Here is a 17,645-nt window from a genome sequence, read left to right as displayed (position 1 = left end):
AGGAAAAGAGAAAGAAAGAAAGAAAGAAAGAAAGAAAGAAAGAAAGAAAGGAAAAGAGAAAGAAAGAGAGAAAGAAAGAAAGAAAGAAAGGAAGGAAGGAAGGAAGGAAGGAAGAAAGAAAGAAAGAAAGAAAGAAAGGAAAAGAGAAAGAAAGAAAGAAAGAAAGAAAGGAAGAAAGAAAGAAAGGAAGAAAGAAAGAAAGAAAGGAAAATAAAAGAGGGAGGGAAGAATGTACAGGGCATACTGTGGCTTTCTGTGGGTCAGAGAGACCTCCTAACTCACAGTTGGTTTCTATTCTTATTATAAAACTTTAGTGTAAATGTGTTCAAAAACCATAGTGTAAAGTTCATCCTGTCTGTTGCCCTCTTCTTAGCCCTCCTCGCTACTGTGTCAAGTGACTGATTCTAGTGTGTGTTAAAGGGGATGATAGGAAAATAATCAGCATTAGGCATAAACAAACATAGTTACAAAAACCTGGAGTTACAGACTATCTCCTTTCAAGTTCTTTCTTTTTATATTTACAAAGTTGCTTGTAAAAACCCCAGGGTTAGTGGAATATAGTCTTATGACTATTTGGTCAGGGAGACCCCACAAGCCCCCAAACAGTATAAGTTCCTGTCATTGCCCTTGGTTGTCCATCAGAACTATATAAGATCCTATTCCTTAAGACATTCACGTCACATCTCGGTTACACCATGTAGAGAAATCAAGCTGGGACTGAACTGGAAACTTCTTTTCTGCCAGTTAGCTTTCATAATTCCAAAAGGAGGTCTAAAGACTGTTGGGAAAGAAAAGGCATCAAAGGCCTGACACAGCTATGAACATTGAGAACCTAGGCACTAGAACAGCTTGGCGGGTAAGAAGTGCCTTCCTGTACAATAGTGGCATCACTGCTGTGGGGGTAACCAAATATCCTCTACTTGGATATGAGACCCACTCCATAAAAGTCAGTCCATACTGTGAACCAGTTTAAACCTGTGGTAGAGATAGTTACAGACCACAGAGCTAACTGAGCATTGCTGTTTAGCTACATTGACATTGTATCAAACTATTTTCTAAACATTTATATTTATACTCACAGAAAATGCTACTCTCAGCGTTAACCAGCTTACATTGGTAAGTGGCAGATAAATCCTGAGCCCTAAGCCCAAGAAATACAAACTGACTCTTCTTTTCCCCAGAAGTCATCACGTGTCCATAGCTCATCAGTTACGGGCGGCTCCCAAACCCCTTCCCACTCTATGCTAGCACATGCTTGCCTTGATCCTGTGAAGCCAACCACAGCTGCTTTGAGTTCCTGATCGAAGCACGCTTATCATGTCCTAAAGTCTAGAGGGTCAAAAGAACATTCTGCGCTCTCTCTCTCTCTCTCTCTCTCTCTTTCTCTCTCATCTCTGGTTCTTACAGTCTTTTCACCCCTTCTTCCATGATGGTCTCTGAGCCTTGGAAGGGGATATAATGTTTGGGTCTGAGTTTGTATTTTCTGGAAGATCCATCCTGCCCCAAGGGATGGTTCCACACTGGATGTGGAGGGATGTGGAGGGATAAGGAGGGGTGGATTTGAGAGTAGTTGTAGTGGATGAATATGATCAAAATACATTGTATGAAATTCTCAAAGAATTAATTAAAATGATCTGGGATTGGACCTTGGGCTTCTGACCCAGTGGAACTTCTCTGCAGAGAACACCCTACCTCAAGTTTTGGGCAGTTGAAAGGTATCCATCTGGACAAAAGCACTTAAAGACACTAAGGCTGCTGCAGAATGACACCTTCCAGGAAGCAAGAAGAGGGATCTGGATGCCAAGGAACTCAGGAGCAGAAACCGAGGGCAACCACCATCCCCAGTGAAACAGCATTATTGCAAATGGTGCTAGAAAAGCACAGGGAGAAGAGTGGGGGACAGTAGGAACAAAGTAAGATCATCAGGGACACATGATTCCAGAGAGACAATAGAGCAAATATCAAAGAAAAGACTCTGGCAAGCCTGTGCCAGCCACCTCTGCAGGAGACTGGTAGGAGCTTGAAGACAGGTAAGGGGGTTTGAAATGGCTGCTGCCCATCATGCTTCCAGTCATGCAGCGGGGTCAGATTAAAGTGAATATTCACAGGAAAGTCTCAGAACAGAACGTAGTGGAAGTGAACATAGTTCTAAAGAAAATCTCTGGCTATGACACTTCTTGGAGAAGTCAAATAGGAAAAATAAAGCACTTGTAAGTTTTAAAATAAATGGATCAAGCCTGGACCTGCAGCTGGGGATGTGGCTGACCTAGCATGCACGAAGCCCTGAGTGTGGTACCCAACATGAAGCCAGGCATGGCCCTGTGCACCTCTCATCCTAGTGTGGAGGAAGTTCAGGGCCATCCGTGCCTACATAGCTGAGTTTGAGGCCTACCTGGACTGCAAAGGATACACTCTCAAAATGAGATGAAAATTAAATAAAATGGCTAAAGGTGAGAAGCAATTGAAATATATTGTTACAGAGAAGTAATTCTGAAAACCCAATAGAAATGGATATGCCCTATAGTACACAGAAAGACACACCCCAAAAAGAAAACAGAAGACTGTTACACAAATACAGAAGGAAGAGCACACAAGTCCAGCACCCACAAAATAATGTTTCTTGAGTAAAATGAACTTTCAAACTTAAAACTCCTCTGAAACAAAAGCTTCCGTAAGAGACAATGAGACTCAGGAAAGATGAGAAAATGCAGGTAAACAGAGTGCTGTGTAAGTCACACTATGTCTTATATCCAGCAAAGTTATCTAAGAGGCGGTCAAAGGAAACAAAGCCATGTTCGAAAACACAAAAATGCAACTAAAATATTAGAAAAAATTCGGTTTTGCTGTCCAAGGAAATGCAACATGTGAATAACCAACATTCCTAACTAAGAAACAGAAACAATACGTACTTGTGAGTGCTCAGAGGGGTGAATGAGTTCTGCTGATTTACATAAATGAAAATTTAAAATTAAATATGTGAATAAGGAGAATTTGGTAAACCTGTTCGTGAGCTCCCAAAACTATTTGTAATTAAGCTATAATGCATAAAAGTAGACACTATAACCTATCCACTAATGCGGACCTGCTAGGCTTGGGGCAAAAGCTTGAGACAAGTTTTAAAATGATATACAGCTAAGAAATGGCTTCCTCTAGTAAAAGCACTACATACTCATTGACAGTGTCTAAAACATACTGTAAGATTCATTTTATTTGAAGAAAGCCCATTTTTAAGTGCTTCACGTGGGCTCAAATACTGAGCCTTGTCTGGCCAACCATGCTCAGTAAAGACCAAACCCCTTCCCAAGTTTCTAGCCTGATTCATTTTTCAAGGACTTGTTAACTCCAAGGCTGGGAAGGGCTTCCAATTGGATATTGGATATCTTACTTCATGTATGAACATGAACTCAGGTCTAATTTGATATTTATAAACAAAGCAATGTGACACTTAACTCTCGTCTTTAATTTGTTTCTTCTCCTTCATAATCCTAGTGTATTAAAATGTCCTCTTACCACAAATGCTTTGTGCTATGATTACCACAGATCACCTCACAAGTAGCTGTGGTTAACTGTACAAGACCTGCAAAAGATCAGACTACTCAAAATTCCCACACAGTTGAAGGAGGAGCCCTAAACTGAAATAAACCCTTTCCTCCTCTAGTTGCTTTTGGCCATGGAGTTTTATCATGGCAGGAGAAAGCTAATCAAGACACCTGGAATCCTAAGTATCCTTTAAAAGAACAAACTCAGAGGAAGGAAAGGGTAACACGATCATAGGCACACTATCCATAATGCAGTGACACACTCAGAAATGTCATTGTCTTTAAGATGCTGAAGAAAGGAAGGGACACATTCTCTCCCAAATCTCCTACAGTAGAAACCAGCCCCCAACCTTCAGGACTGGAGCCTTGCAAAACTGACTTCAGACTCTGACTCATAGTAGTTGGGAATAATAAGTCCATGCCATTGGCTACAAGTCTTGTAACTGTTACAACAGCAACAAGCAACAATTATTGAAAATCTAATACATATCTCTCCTTATCCAGAGTGCTTGGTAAAATCATTAAGCTTTTCTTTTCTTTCTTTCTTCTTTCTTTCTTTGTTTCTTTCTTTCTTCCTTCCTTCCTTTCGTTCTCTCTTTCTTCCTTCCTTCCTTTCTTTCTTTCTTTCCTTTTCTTTTCTATTTTCTTTCTCTGTTTCTTTGTTTCTTTCTTTCTTTCCTTTTCTTTTCTATTTTCTACAACTAGTCAGGGAGTTAAACTGATCTAACATTTGTTTACCTTTACCATCCTACTCAGATTTTAGAATCCAAGTTTTCTAAGCCAGAAAAAGAAGGATAAACACTTAGGGTCCAAGAATTGCTGAAAGAAGACCCCCCCAAACTCAAATAGTATGCAAAGGTATAGTGCATTTGTTCTACAGAAATTACCAACATGAAGGGGTCAACCTTTCGTCAAAATGGTGACCCCAGACAAAGATACGCAGGCATTTTTATAGGGAACTAGGAAGTTTTAACTAGGGTTAGGTAATCTAAAATTTTATTGGTCAGTGCTGAGGATATTACATGGGTCGTTTCTGATTGGCTTGTGTCCAGGTGGTCAGTGGACTGCATTCCTGTGTCATGAACATTTAACCACAGGATGAGATACTCAAACCATATAAGGCTCTTCTTTGGAAGGAGGATTTTATAGCCTTGTTATCTCCTCTGGCTAGGTGTCCCAGGAGCTGACTCAGCTCCAGATTTATCCTCCCTAAATCACGGCTGTCACTAACTAAAGACCCATTGTCAGTGCCTCCTTCTGGCGAGACCAGTATGTTTCACGAATTTTGTTCCCAAAATTTCTGGACCTGCTAAACAAAAATGATGTGTAAAAGCATGCACTTTCATGTTCCAAGAACTCACACACATGACCCAGTCAAATTCTTGTTTGAGCCTAAAGAACAGGGGATAGTTTCCTAATCTCTTACAAAATTATACACAGGCTTGGAGATGGGCAAGCTTCCCTCCTCAAACTGTCTGTCCTCCTAAAAGCTTCCTCCACGTTCTGCTGCAAGAAAAATGCCTTTGGTGAAATCAATTCAAACTATCCAGTGACAGATTTAAAAAAGTAGTAAGCATTTCTGTTTCTTTTCTATTTTAAGTTAACCTAAGTATCTCATAATATCCTCTGTGTTTAAGGGAAAACACACCATTGCTAAGAAATACACTATTTTTTTTGACAACCTATCTTGCTGATGATAGTTTTAGTCATTCATTTCAGCTTCAGGAAAGAGAAATTCAGCCATTTATCACAGTCCTACAGAAGTCATCCACATTTCTGCTGAATCAAGCATGAAATACTGCTGTGTGTTGCATTCAACCAAAGCCCATCACCTCAGCTACCATACGTCGCTAACTATTAAGACGAAACAAGAATTGGTTTTTCAGCCTAATAGTCTACCTGAAAGTCTCTCTTGGGCAGGTTTGACCTTTACTATTAAGAATTCCATTTTACCGTAAGCGCTTACATTTGTGTTACTGCTTAACACAAACTCTTCCTGGGGATCTTCCCTGACAATTTCTAACTATACTTATGCATGCAGAGTACTTGCCTAACTGCTAGTCAGAAAATGCAGTAGTGTTAACCAGGCAATAACATGTCCTGTTATGTCAGAACTGTGACGGTCAGAACAGTTTCCTGCAGAGAAATGAGATGTTTTGTATCTTTCGGCCATCCATGTAATTTAAACATGCTCCTAGCTGCTGATGTTGGCACCACCCTCCATGTGTCACTTTGCTGTTTTTCAACTTGTCCTCCCTACCCTCTCACCTGTGTTTAACTAAGTAGCATTTTTTCTCATGCTCTACAACTTACAGAATTTCATAACATGTACAGCCATTTAAATTTTAAGTCAAAAGGTATCTTTTTAAAATCAGTAAGAAAGTCACATTAATAAAATGGTTATGTCAGGCTGTGGTGGTGCATGCCTTTAAATCCCAGCATTTGGGAGGCAGAGGCAGGGGGTTCTCTGTGAGTTTGAGGACAGCCAGGGGTAAATGCAGAAACCCTGTCTTGAAACAACAATAACAACAAAGATTATGTATGCTTCTTTAACCAGGAAATTAATCTCTTGTGAAATAACTTATGTGATTCTTATTGTCAACGAGGGGCACTGAGGGTACCTGGAAGAGAATGGGGGACAAGAGACGCGAAGAAGGACGCCAAGAGTCTGATCAAGGTGACAATTTTATTTTTTCCCAAGGCTGAATTTATACCATAACAGGGGTAACAGAGGGAGGGAGCAAGTGTGAAACATTTCCGCAGGCCAAGGACACAGTATTTGTGTGGTTAGCTGATGTCAACTGAATGTCAGAAAGGTCACAGGTTTGTCATATCTATTAGTCAGCAGGATGTTGGTTTTTAAGAAAGGTTACAGGTCACCACATTGGGCATCTTGACCTCAGATGTATTTCTCAGCAAGGTCAGAGCTTTATTATATTATTATTCATCTTGACCACCAGATTTGTATTATTCTTCTGCAGCTGGCTGGGGATTTTCCATGAACCCAGTCATATTTAATTCTAACCATAATAATAACATCAATAATGGAGGGCTTCAAGGGCATCGCTCCCAACATCTCCCCCTTCCTTATAGTCAAATGAAAAGGTGGCCAAATGGCCGTGCTGTCCTGGAATGAGCCCCTCGGGAACAGTGGAGTTCTTAGGTTGTCTTAGGTTGGAGTGATATTTGTCACATGACCGAGAGAATCCTGTGGCCAGGGTCCATCATGGAATAAGGCAGCAGCTAATGGCGGCCCTCCTGTCTAAGGCCCTTTATTTGTGAATATATCACTATCTTACCCATCATTAGCTGTCCAGCTCAGCATGCAGGGTTGACAATTCATTGATTTTTCAGCAAAGGCATCAGGACAGCAGGCAGAAAAGAATGTTGGCCTCATTTGGCTGAAGGATAAAAATTTGAATAAATTTATATGATTGTAAATGTTTACCATGAAATATCACAAAAGGGATGCCACCCAGGCAGAGAATTACAATTTTAACTGATATTAAACATCTTAAATAATTTGGAGAAACCTCAGCATTGAGTTATAACCATCAGGAAAAAAATAAAGACATAAATAGTTATCCCATGCATGTTATGTCAGAAATAAGCAAACCCCATGTCAGTACAGTACAGTATCAATGACTAAGAATTAAATAAAATGTTGATACATAGAAGGAAAAGTAATGTGTTGATTGACATTGTTGAAATTCCCAAAATAATTCCAATAGACAATTCAATTTGTGTTCCTGCAACAATCATAATTACATTATCCAAAAAGCAAACCCTACAAAAGGTATCACATTGTAGAAGAATACATATCTCAGCTGTCCTGGAGTGGGTGTCAGAGCTTCCAATTTCTCTTGTGCGACAGCAATGGTCTCAAAGTGGTGCAGTTCTTTGAGCAAGCAGCTCCTCTCAGTGGAGTGCAGGCTGTAGATGAAGTCACGTGTACCTTGCACCTTGTTCAGCGCCTCCATGGGCTCCTTCTTGTGATGAGTGCCCAAAAGTGGGGGGAGTAGGAACATCCAGGTTCTTTTAACAATTTTATGGTAAATATAATCCCTGTATTGTCACCCGATTGAAACATTCTAAGACTCTAAGTATATTCACTTGTCCAATCCTGGTTTCAAACCATGAAGGTAATTTAATATTTAGGGGGAGGCACCGTCCCTTGTTTTAGAATTAGAACCTTCACAACAGGAATCTGGGACATGCATATTAGCAGGATGGGAGATACTAGAAGTCAAACAACACAGTGTATTAGGTGATAAAATTCTTAAGAACAGAGGAAAGGGGCCAGGCAAGAAAGCTAGTGAGTGGCCCAGTGAGAGCTGCTGGAACAACCAGATCAGGTGACAAGTAGCATTTAGTCACACAGCTAAATGAGGAAGCTTTCTTGGGACGAAAAAGCCAGTCCAAAAATGAGCACAAGCTTTGTGCTTGTGAAACAGAAAGGTGAGCAGAAGGGCAGCTGGAGTCTGTTATGGGCTGTCTCTCTGGACTTAGATTCTCCCTTAAGGAGTACCTCCCTTCAGTGTCAGCTCTGTGGCTCTGCCTCTCAAGAGACCCAGCCTCCAAAGGACACTAGGCTTCCAGTAAGAACTAATAACAAAAGGATGGAGAGATGGTTAGGATCTGGGTGCTAGATGCCAAGCGGCTGACAAAAGAATTGTGTGGCTTGTCTGCTTTAGGGGGGAAGTTTCTTCCAGGCTGTTAGACACTCCTGGCAATCTTGAGCCAAAAGACCAGGAGAAAATAGCATCTGAGTATCGAAGGAGGCTCGCCCAGTGGAGTGTGATCTGATTGAAGCCTCTGGGATCAGAGAGTAAGCTATAGTTAGAGATAAGTGGCTATAAGAACTCTTTCTGGGGGTTGGGGATTTAGCTCAGCGGTAGAGTGCTTGCCTAGCAAGCACAAGGCTCTGGGTTCGGTCCCCAGCTCCGAGAAAAAGAAAAAAAAAAAAGAACTCTTTCTGCTGCCATTCCTGAGGCAGGAGTCCACAGTTGAGTGGGGCTTTCTGCCTCTTACATCCAATAAAGAAATTGCTAACACTGGAATACTGACCTTTAATAGAACTACAGCCTCCCCGTGCCTCTGAAGTCCAGAACTGCAGTAGCAGCCCTTCACCAAGCTGTCTCACTGGGTTAAGGTCCATGGAAAAGAAAACATTGATCCTGACCTTGGTCAGTCTCCAGTTGGAGTAGCTGAAGAGCCAGTGCCCAGACTTCCTCCTCTCATCATCCTAGAGTAAAGCCTGTTCTATCTGGAAAAACAAAGTTCCTCGCAGTCTGCTGCAGACTCTTTCTGAAACTACTTTAGGAGCTCCCTGCTCCCCAACCTGGGGCATTTTGAACACAGGGGCAGGAACTGACTGCTGTGGGGATAGGATCAGAGGCATGACTCTGTATGTCATACAGACTTTGTATGTCAATGATGACTAACGGGGAAGGTGACTTAATGCTGGACACTGACTTCTCTCTTGGAATAGGTCCAGCAGATAAGGCAGGCTCCCTCAAAGAACTTCTCTTAATGAACGCTCTCCTTCTGTGAGCAAATGTTGAAGGTCTGGCCACTGAAGGCAGCGACTGGAATTTTTTTCAAGGCCAAAAGTCTCATAATAGTCTTTAAAATAATCACTAACTGTCCACTATCTTTTTTTGTTGTCAAAGCGTCAGCCCCGGCCGGCCTCATCACCTTGAAACTCCTCTTACGCCGACTTGGCCTGAGCAGCTCCACTGCCTTCGCCAGCCTGCAGCTTGCTTGCTAGCAGGCCCGCTCGCCTGCCACTCACTTTGGGCACCATTTGTCAATGAGGGGTGCTGAGGGTACCTGGAAGAGAACGGGGGACAAGAGATGCGAAGAAGGACGCCAAGAGTCTGATCAAGGCGACAATTTTATTTTTCCCAAGGCTGAATTTATACCATAACATGGGTAACAGAGGGAGGGGGGAAGTATGAAACATTTATGCAGGCCAAGGACACAGTATTCGTGTGGTCAGGGAATCAGCGATGTTGACAGGATGTCGGAAAGGTCACAGGTTTGTCATATCTATTGGTCAGCAGGATGTTGGTTTCTCAGAAAGGTTACAGGTCATCATATGGGTATCTTGACGTCAGATGTATTTCTCAGCAAGGTCAGAACTTTGTCATATCATTATTCATCCTGACCACCAGATTTGTATTAGTCTTCTGCCACTGGCTGGGGATTTTCCATGAACCCAATCATACTTAATTCTAAGCATAATAATAACATCAATAGTGGAGGGCTTCAAGGGCATTGCTCCCAACACTCTATCCTGTTTTGAGAAGTCAGATGATCCCATAAGGATTGTTCATTGGACTTCTATTAATCCTTTTTTTTTATAATCTCCAGTCCAATTAGTAGTTCCCCTGTGTGTATGGGCATGGGCCATCTACTGGAGCACAGTAAATTTACTAGTAGGAACAATGTCAAAAACAAACCAACCAAACGAAAACACCACAACCATTCTCTTTCCCCGGTTTTCAAGTGCCCCAAAGTCCTCATTAAGAGGTAGTGCCTTGAGAGCACCACTTACATCAACACTGGCATTTTGGCAGCTTGATCTTGGGGTTCACAGTGCGGCAAACCCTGTGGCAGGGCAAGTTGCAGCAAAGTTACCCATCTCATGACAGCTGGGAAACAGAGAGAGGGCCCTGGGGCAAAGAGACTTTTTCAGGCTCACCCCAAATGACCTACTCCCCAGCTAGTCCTGACCTGCTAGCCCCCATCACCTGTCAACAATTCTACCACATTAAAAAAAATCAAGGAATTGATCTATTCATTATGTCCAATTCCCTCAGTATCCTGTTGCTACCTACAAGTCTATCAACTTGTAACCAATGCCCCAAAACATGAACTGTCAATATATATCTCAAACTTTAACAATAAAAATAAACAATAATACAATCAGGTAAGTTAAAATTATTACATGAGACTATATGATTATAACAACATCCATTTCCATATAATTCATCCCATCCAATGTGATCACAGGAAAATCATTTTCATTAAACTCAAAACAAAATTGATTTGTTAGGATTGTGTCAAAAAGAGATGTGATTCATACTTGTAATTCCAGCACTCAGGAAGCAAAAGAACAAATAAACAAAATACAAACAAACAAACCAAGGAATATTCAAATTCCAGGCCAGTCAAGGATATACAGCAAGACCTTGTCTCAAAAAACAAAACCAAGGAAACAACCTTACAAACCTGAGTGAACTGATTGGATATCAAATTATATTCTAAAACTAATTTAGGAAGCCGAATAAGTAAATCTGCTAAACACAATGAAATCCAATAATATATATATATATAAATAAAATAACAATGATGTTTTCATTAATCACATATTGTGTGTGTATGTGTGTGTATGTGTATGTGTGTGTATGTGTATGTGTGTGTCTGTGTGTGTTTGTATATATGTGTGTATGTATGTGTGTGTATGTGTGTGTGTATGTGTGTGTGTATGTGTGTGTGTGTATGTGTGTGTAAGTTTATCAAAAACATTATTTCACAAGAGATTAATTTCTTGGTTAAAGAAGAAGCATACATATTATGTGTGGGTTTTTTTGTTTGCTTGGTTGGTTTTTTTGAGACAGAGTCTTAACCATGTAGGACTGCTGCCCTGGAACTCATCATGTATACTAGGCTGTCCTCAAACTCAAGAGATCTGCCTCACCCTCAACCACAGTGCTGGAATTGAAGACTCATACTACCACTCCTGGGCCAATCAAATATTTTATAACTTGCATCAAGATTGCTTATAATTTGTGCAGTATATGATGTGATGAAAATGTATTTTGAAGCAGTGAACAGAGCTGTTTTACACACAATGAATTTCTGAGGAATCTAGGTACCATCTGGATGGGAAGGGATCAACTTGGATTCTGACCTCAGGCTTAGCAAAATTAATCCTAAACAGAGTGACAGTTTTTAAAAAGCTGCAAATACATATTTTCTATAATCCAGCAGTTCTAATTTTAGTTTTTTTCTCAATTTATAAGCTTACTAGTGATATATGTCAGTACAGAACTATATAGAGACTCTTAATTAAAAGGCAAAGTACCCAACAGTATATCCAATAGATTTGCACTTGTATGTGGACACAAGGCTATAAGATGCATGTATATGTGTGTATATGAATAAAACTTATACACCATAGTACATTTCTAGGGAGAAGCCAGCCAATGGTTATCTCAAGCAAGGAAGAACTATGATATAACTGCATATCTGACATCACAAAGCCAACAAAATCCTTTTCATTGCATAGCTGAGTATATTACTCAGACTTCTCTCACTGGCATTTATTGCTCTTTGAATTAATACAAAGATACCTCAAAGACCCAAACAGTCATAATGGCTGAAGAAAGTAGGCACTGAATTGTACTTTCTGGGCTCCTGGGATTGCAGTAGCTTTATTTTTTTTCCTTGGAGGGGGTGCTCACCATAAGGTTTCTTCATGTAGATTTGGTTGTACTCAATCTGTAGACCAAGCTGACCTCGAACTTATGGAGATCTGCCTCCCAAGTGCTGGGGTTAAAGCAACGAGCCACCACTGCTGGCTACTACAAGCAAACCTGATGCAAGTTATAAAATATTTGATTGGTCCAGGAATGGTGGCACATGCCTTTAATCCCAGCACTCAGGAGGCCGAGTCAAGCAGATCTCTGCGTTTTGAAGTCAGTTGGTCTATGTCATAAATTCCAGGCCAGCAAAGCTACATGGTTAAGACATAAAATATTTGGCTAGCTACCCCTCAATCTTGAAGGCGCACGATCAGAGTGTTAGTCACTGCAGTTGTATAGCATCTATTCACAGTTCACTTGTAATCATTGACCTAACAATCTGCATGTTGGGTTGTGTACAATCCGTTACTGTATGGAAGCATTATATTCCATACTTAGGTTTTAAAATAGATGACATGCCTTAGGAAAACTATAGAACGTTAGCAATTTTGGTCCCATTTACTTGAGAGCACAATTAAAACAATGGAAAATAACTAGTATTGCCTAAGACCCTAAATATAGGAGTTCATAATCAAGATAATTCTTTGGTGGCCAAGTTTTTAAATAAAAAAGAAATTTGCCATCCATTGTATTCATATTGCATTGAAATGGGTGTCCACTTAAAAAACAACTTTCTTTGTATATGTGTGTGTGTATGTGTGTGTGTGTGTGTGTGTGTGTGTGTTAAATCTTTAAGTTTCAGTATTATGGAAATGAACCTGAAGTTATAATTTCATATGTTTAATTTAAGTCAAAACCAGTACCGGTATAGCTCAAATGAGAATGACATAATCATTCATTCATGCTTTAGGGAGCCAAATATCATGCAATCTAGAGGCATTTTATAACAAAAGACAACAGAACATTTTTAGGGCAGATGAAGATAGTTCACAGCATGTGGCAAAATGTAAAGAAAGAAGTTCTGGGTATGGTTTATTTATCAAAAAATAAAATAAAAAGCTATTGAAAAATAAAATAAAAAAGCTATTGAAAAAATAAATAAAAAGCTATTGAAAACCTCCCAAAGGTTAAGAACCTATTGCTTCATTATGATCTTCTCAAAACAGAAACAGGAGCTGCAGGCTTCAGACAGGATTCCAGTCATAGATGGTGAGAAATCAATAGAAAATCTGCATGTATTTCACTAAACAGTGCCAGACTTGCTCTGTACAAATAGTAACTAATGTCCACAATGCACATTTTCAATTATACGTTAGCGAGTGTATGTATAATGACAAAGAAGTGGAGTATCACAATATATTAAAGTCTAACAATATCCACTTCTTTATGAGCCCTCTTGCTCAGTAGTGATGCAAAAATCATGTTTCCAGGTTTCTACCAATCAATCTTTTCCTTTTTCTCACAAAGGCAAATTTTATGTGATCTCAGTATAAATATAAAACTGTTTTTATTAGGCTTCTATAATAAAACAAATCAACAAACACTAGTTTATTGAGCTCAGCCTATTGTAGGCTCTGAGATACAAACATATTTTGGAGGGGGTTATTTTATTGTTAAATTTTGGTAGCATACATAAGAATGTCTTTAATTACAACATTTGTCCTTTCTCTCCCTTTCTTATACATTTCACCTTTCATCATTCCATCCTCTTGTAAAAACCCTTTTCTATTTCCCGCTCTCAGAGAAAGAGAGAAATGGAGGGAGAGAGGGAAAGAGAGAAAGAGAGAGGGAGAGAGAGAGAGAGAGAGAGAGAGAGAGAGAGAGAGAGAGAGAGAGAGAGAGAGAGGCTGAGATTTTGCTTCACATACATAAAAAACCATTTTGTTTGTCTTTATGAATATGGCTTGTTTTGTTTTATGTGATTATCTCTAGACTCATCCATTTTCCTACAAATGTAATTCCATTTTTCTTTAGAACTGAATAAAATTCCATTGTGTACACATTTTGTATTTATTTCATATTTTCCTTGTCCATTCATCTGCTGATGTACGTCTCTGCTAGTTCTGTTCCTTAGCTTTAGTGAACAGTGAAGCAGTATACACGGGTGTGCACGTATCTCCGTGGTCTAGTGACTTAGACTCTTCTTGGGTGTGTATCCAGGATGGGCTCGATATCACATGGTAGTTGTATTTCCTGTTGCGTGTGTGGTCTTTGTTTTGTCTTTGCCTTTGATGAACCTCTACACTGACTTCCACAATAGATGCAAGAGTTTATATTCCAATGGCAATGCCCATGAGTTCTTCTTCCCCCACATCCTCACCAGCATTGTTCATTAAGGATTTCCCCTTTTTTACATATAGGTTTGTTACTCCATTGAAGAAAGCTAATTTTGTTTCCTCTCTCTCAGATGCTATTAATCAAAAAAAAAAAATAGATTGTTGCCTGGGGTGGGAATTTCTACGCACTTCTCCACGATGAGCTCCTCTGTGGTTTGAACTTGTGAGGCCTTGTGCAGGAGTCACAGTGTCTGTGGTTCTCATGTACTCGGCCATATGTGGTGAAAACACAGTTTCCTGGAAGCCATCCATCACCTCTGCCTCTTACAGGTCTTCTACGTCCTCTTTTTCTTGAGCCTTGAGCCTTGAGCCTTGAGGGGCGAAGGAGTGTGATAGACATCCCAGTTAGGAATGAGTGCTCCAAAGTCTCGTATTTGGCACCGTTCTGTTGTGGGTTTCATTTTCATTGCTGTATATCGTAAGATGCTTTTCTGGTAAAGGTTGAAGGATGTGCTGACCTAGGGTATAGCAATATGTCATCAGGAGTAATGTTTTTGCTATGTTAGTTTAGCCGAATGATAGTAATATGTTTCTCCCCAGGGTCCATGACCTATCTAGTCTCAGGTTTTTGCCCTCATTTATGTGTCAGGTTTGAGGTCGACCTTGTGGAGCATGCCTTAAATCCAGTTTTTAAAAAACGGTTGGTTATTTCCTTAACGTTTGTGACACTGTTGCACCAGTAGGCATGTCATGTCGACAGGTCACTATTGTAGCTCCCAGGATTTGTAGCTGATGAGTTATCCTTCTCCTGTATAACATCTCCATTAACTTTATGAATGCTAGTCAGCTCAGTTTCTCCATAATGACTGAAGAATGTGATTTCTTCCCACTAGATTCTTACTATCAGGCTGTGGAGGATAATCTATAGCATTGGGATAGTCTGTAATGCTGGAAACCCTTATGGCCAAGGAATATAAAAGGTATAACCTGTTCCTGGTACTCGGGGTGTTTTATTTGTAGCATAGGATGTCTAGTGCAGCAGTGTCTTTCCCATTATACAGTAACTCCATTAGGCTCTTTATATATATATATTTTTTTAGGAAGCTTCTTTAATAGTAGATTTCCATATGACTTTTTAAGAGGCCTTTAGTCTTATCCTATCCCATTTTTTCTCCTATACCCTGCCCTTCCATATGCCTTTCTGTGTAATCCCTATTCTGATTTCTTCTTTATCCCTCTATAATAATATGTTTTATTTTTCCCTTACTGGGAAGATTCCCCTCTTCCCTGGTCCCTTACTGGTTACCTAACTTTCATGACTATTCAAATCGAAACATATATATCTCAAGCCTAAAGCTTAAAAACTAACACATAAGAGAATACATTGCAGTATGTGTCTTTTTGGGTCTGGTTTACCTTACTCCATATGATTATTCCTAGGTCCATACATTCACTTCCAAATTTTATAATTTCATTTTTCCTAACGGCTCAATAATAATCCCGTTATGTGAATGTGCCACATTTTTGCTGTCCATTCAGCAGCTGACGGACACCTGGACTATTCATAATTTCCGGCCAAGATGGATCTTGGGGTGGCTCCACTTTCACCTTTTGAGGAGTCTCCGCACTGCTTTCTGTAGTGAGTGTACCACGTACAGTTTGCACTCCCACTCGTCCTGAGTCGGTGCGTCCCTATCCCTGCGCTGTGGCCAGCATATACTTCTATTTGTCTATTGATCTTGGCCATCCCCACTAGGGTCAGTTGAATCTCAGAATTATTTTCGTCTACATCTCCCTGACAGCTCAGGATGTTGAACATTGTTTAAGTGTTTCTCAACCGTTTATGTTTCATGTTTTGAGAACTAATACACCCCTTTTTTACACTGGATTATTTATTTCCCAGGCTTTTTTTGTTCGTCGTTTGTTTGGTTCTTTGTGTATTCTAGACACTCTCTGTCGGATATCTAATTTATAGCTCCCCCTGTCCCCCATTTTTTAGGCAGCATTTTAGGAAGCATTTTTATCTGAATGAATGTCCTTTGCTGTACAGAAGCACTTCAGTTTCATGTGGTCCTATTTATTAATTGCGGATCTTAGTGTACTAAGTACTAGTGGTGTTTTGTTCAGAAAGTCTTCTCCTGGGCCAATGAGTTGCATATGATTCACGATTCTTCTGTCATATTTAGATATCTTCCTTACATTGAGATCCTTGATCCATTGGAGTTGAGTTTTGTACAGGGTGATAGATATGGATTTATTTACATTCTTCTACACACAGCCACACAGTTTGTTGAAGATGCTGTCATCTTCAACAGACTTTTCTTAAGTGCGTATTTCGGCTTCTTTCAAAAGTCATGAGTTCATAGGTATTTGGAATTATGTCTGGGTCTTCACATGTCTTCTTTTATGCAAATACATTATGAGTTTTATTACATAGCTCTGTGGTTTAATTTGAAATCTGGGGTGGTGACATCTTCATCAGTTCTTCTATTATTCAAGATCGTTTGAACTCTCCTGGGATTGTGTGTGTGTGTGTGTGTGTGTGTGTGTGTGTGTGTGTGTGTGTGTGTTTGTGAGAGTGTGTTTGTGAGTGTGTGAGTGTGTGTGTGCGAGTGTGTGTGTGTGAGTGTGTGTGTGTGTGTGTTTCAATTTTTTTCAATATCCGTGAGGAATTTTGTTGCAATTTTGATGGATGATTGCATGGAATATATAGATTATTTTTAATAGAATGACCGTTTTTCACAATATTACTCCTACTGATCCATGAGCATGAATGACCCTTTCTATCTTCTGATGTCTTCCTCAATTTCTTCAATGTCTTAAAGCTAGTAGTATATAAGACTTCCATTTGTGTGGCTAGAGTTATCCCAAGATATTTGGAAAATGTACTTTTTCCCTGATTTCTCTGAGTATGTTTGTCATTTTTTTTTCAGCTGACAGCAAGAGGGTTTATTGTACACGAGTTACATTGGCCACAGAGAGAACAGAACTAGTCCAGAATGCCAAAGGTCCAGGGCAGAGGGCCAGCGGGATTGTTTTGGTTGTGAGGAAGGTAGTCATTTTCCCAGCTGATCTCAGCAAGGTGACGTTCTGGGTCTACTGAGACTTATTACCGACAGCAGCATACAGTCCAACTACTTGTTCTTGCGTCCGGGCTTCAGCATCCCTTACTTCTGCTCCCGCAGGCTTCATGGGTGCACAAGATGGTTTACTTGGACCTCTGCCTTGTGCTTCAGCCTGCGCATTCTCTTCTTCCGTCACTTCGCTCTCTTGGCACAGGAGTCTCAAGGAAGATGGCGCTAAGACCGAGAGCGTTTGTCATTTTTATATAAGAAAGCTAATGATTTTTTGTGTATTAATTTCATATCCTGTTACTTTACTGAAAGTATCAGTTGTCC

General features: G+C 40.1%; 1 protein-coding gene across 1 annotated transcript in view; it reads right to left on the bottom strand.

Moving 5' to 3' along the window:
- The window catches only part of LOC147999791 (uncharacterized), a 266,689-nt gene extending 249,250 nt beyond the window's left edge, over positions 1–17,439 (bottom strand). The window contains exon 1 of the mRNA XM_087593703.1: positions 17,361–17,439. Coding sequence (XP_087449829.1) covers positions 17,361–17,439 — 79 coding nt within the window. The remainder of the gene's footprint in view (positions 1–17,360) is intronic.
- Positions 17,440–17,645: the final 206 nt, after the last annotated feature.

Source organism: Rattus norvegicus, chromosome 18 (genome assembly GCF_021556685.1).
Source record: "Rattus norvegicus strain SHRSP/BbbUtx chromosome 18, alternate assembly SHRSP_T2T, whole genome shotgun sequence".
Lineage (NCBI taxonomy): Eukaryota > Metazoa > Chordata > Mammalia > Rodentia > Muridae > Rattus > Rattus norvegicus.
Note: the sequence above shows the minus strand (reverse complement) of the source record. Positions and strands in the feature narration are given on the sequence as shown.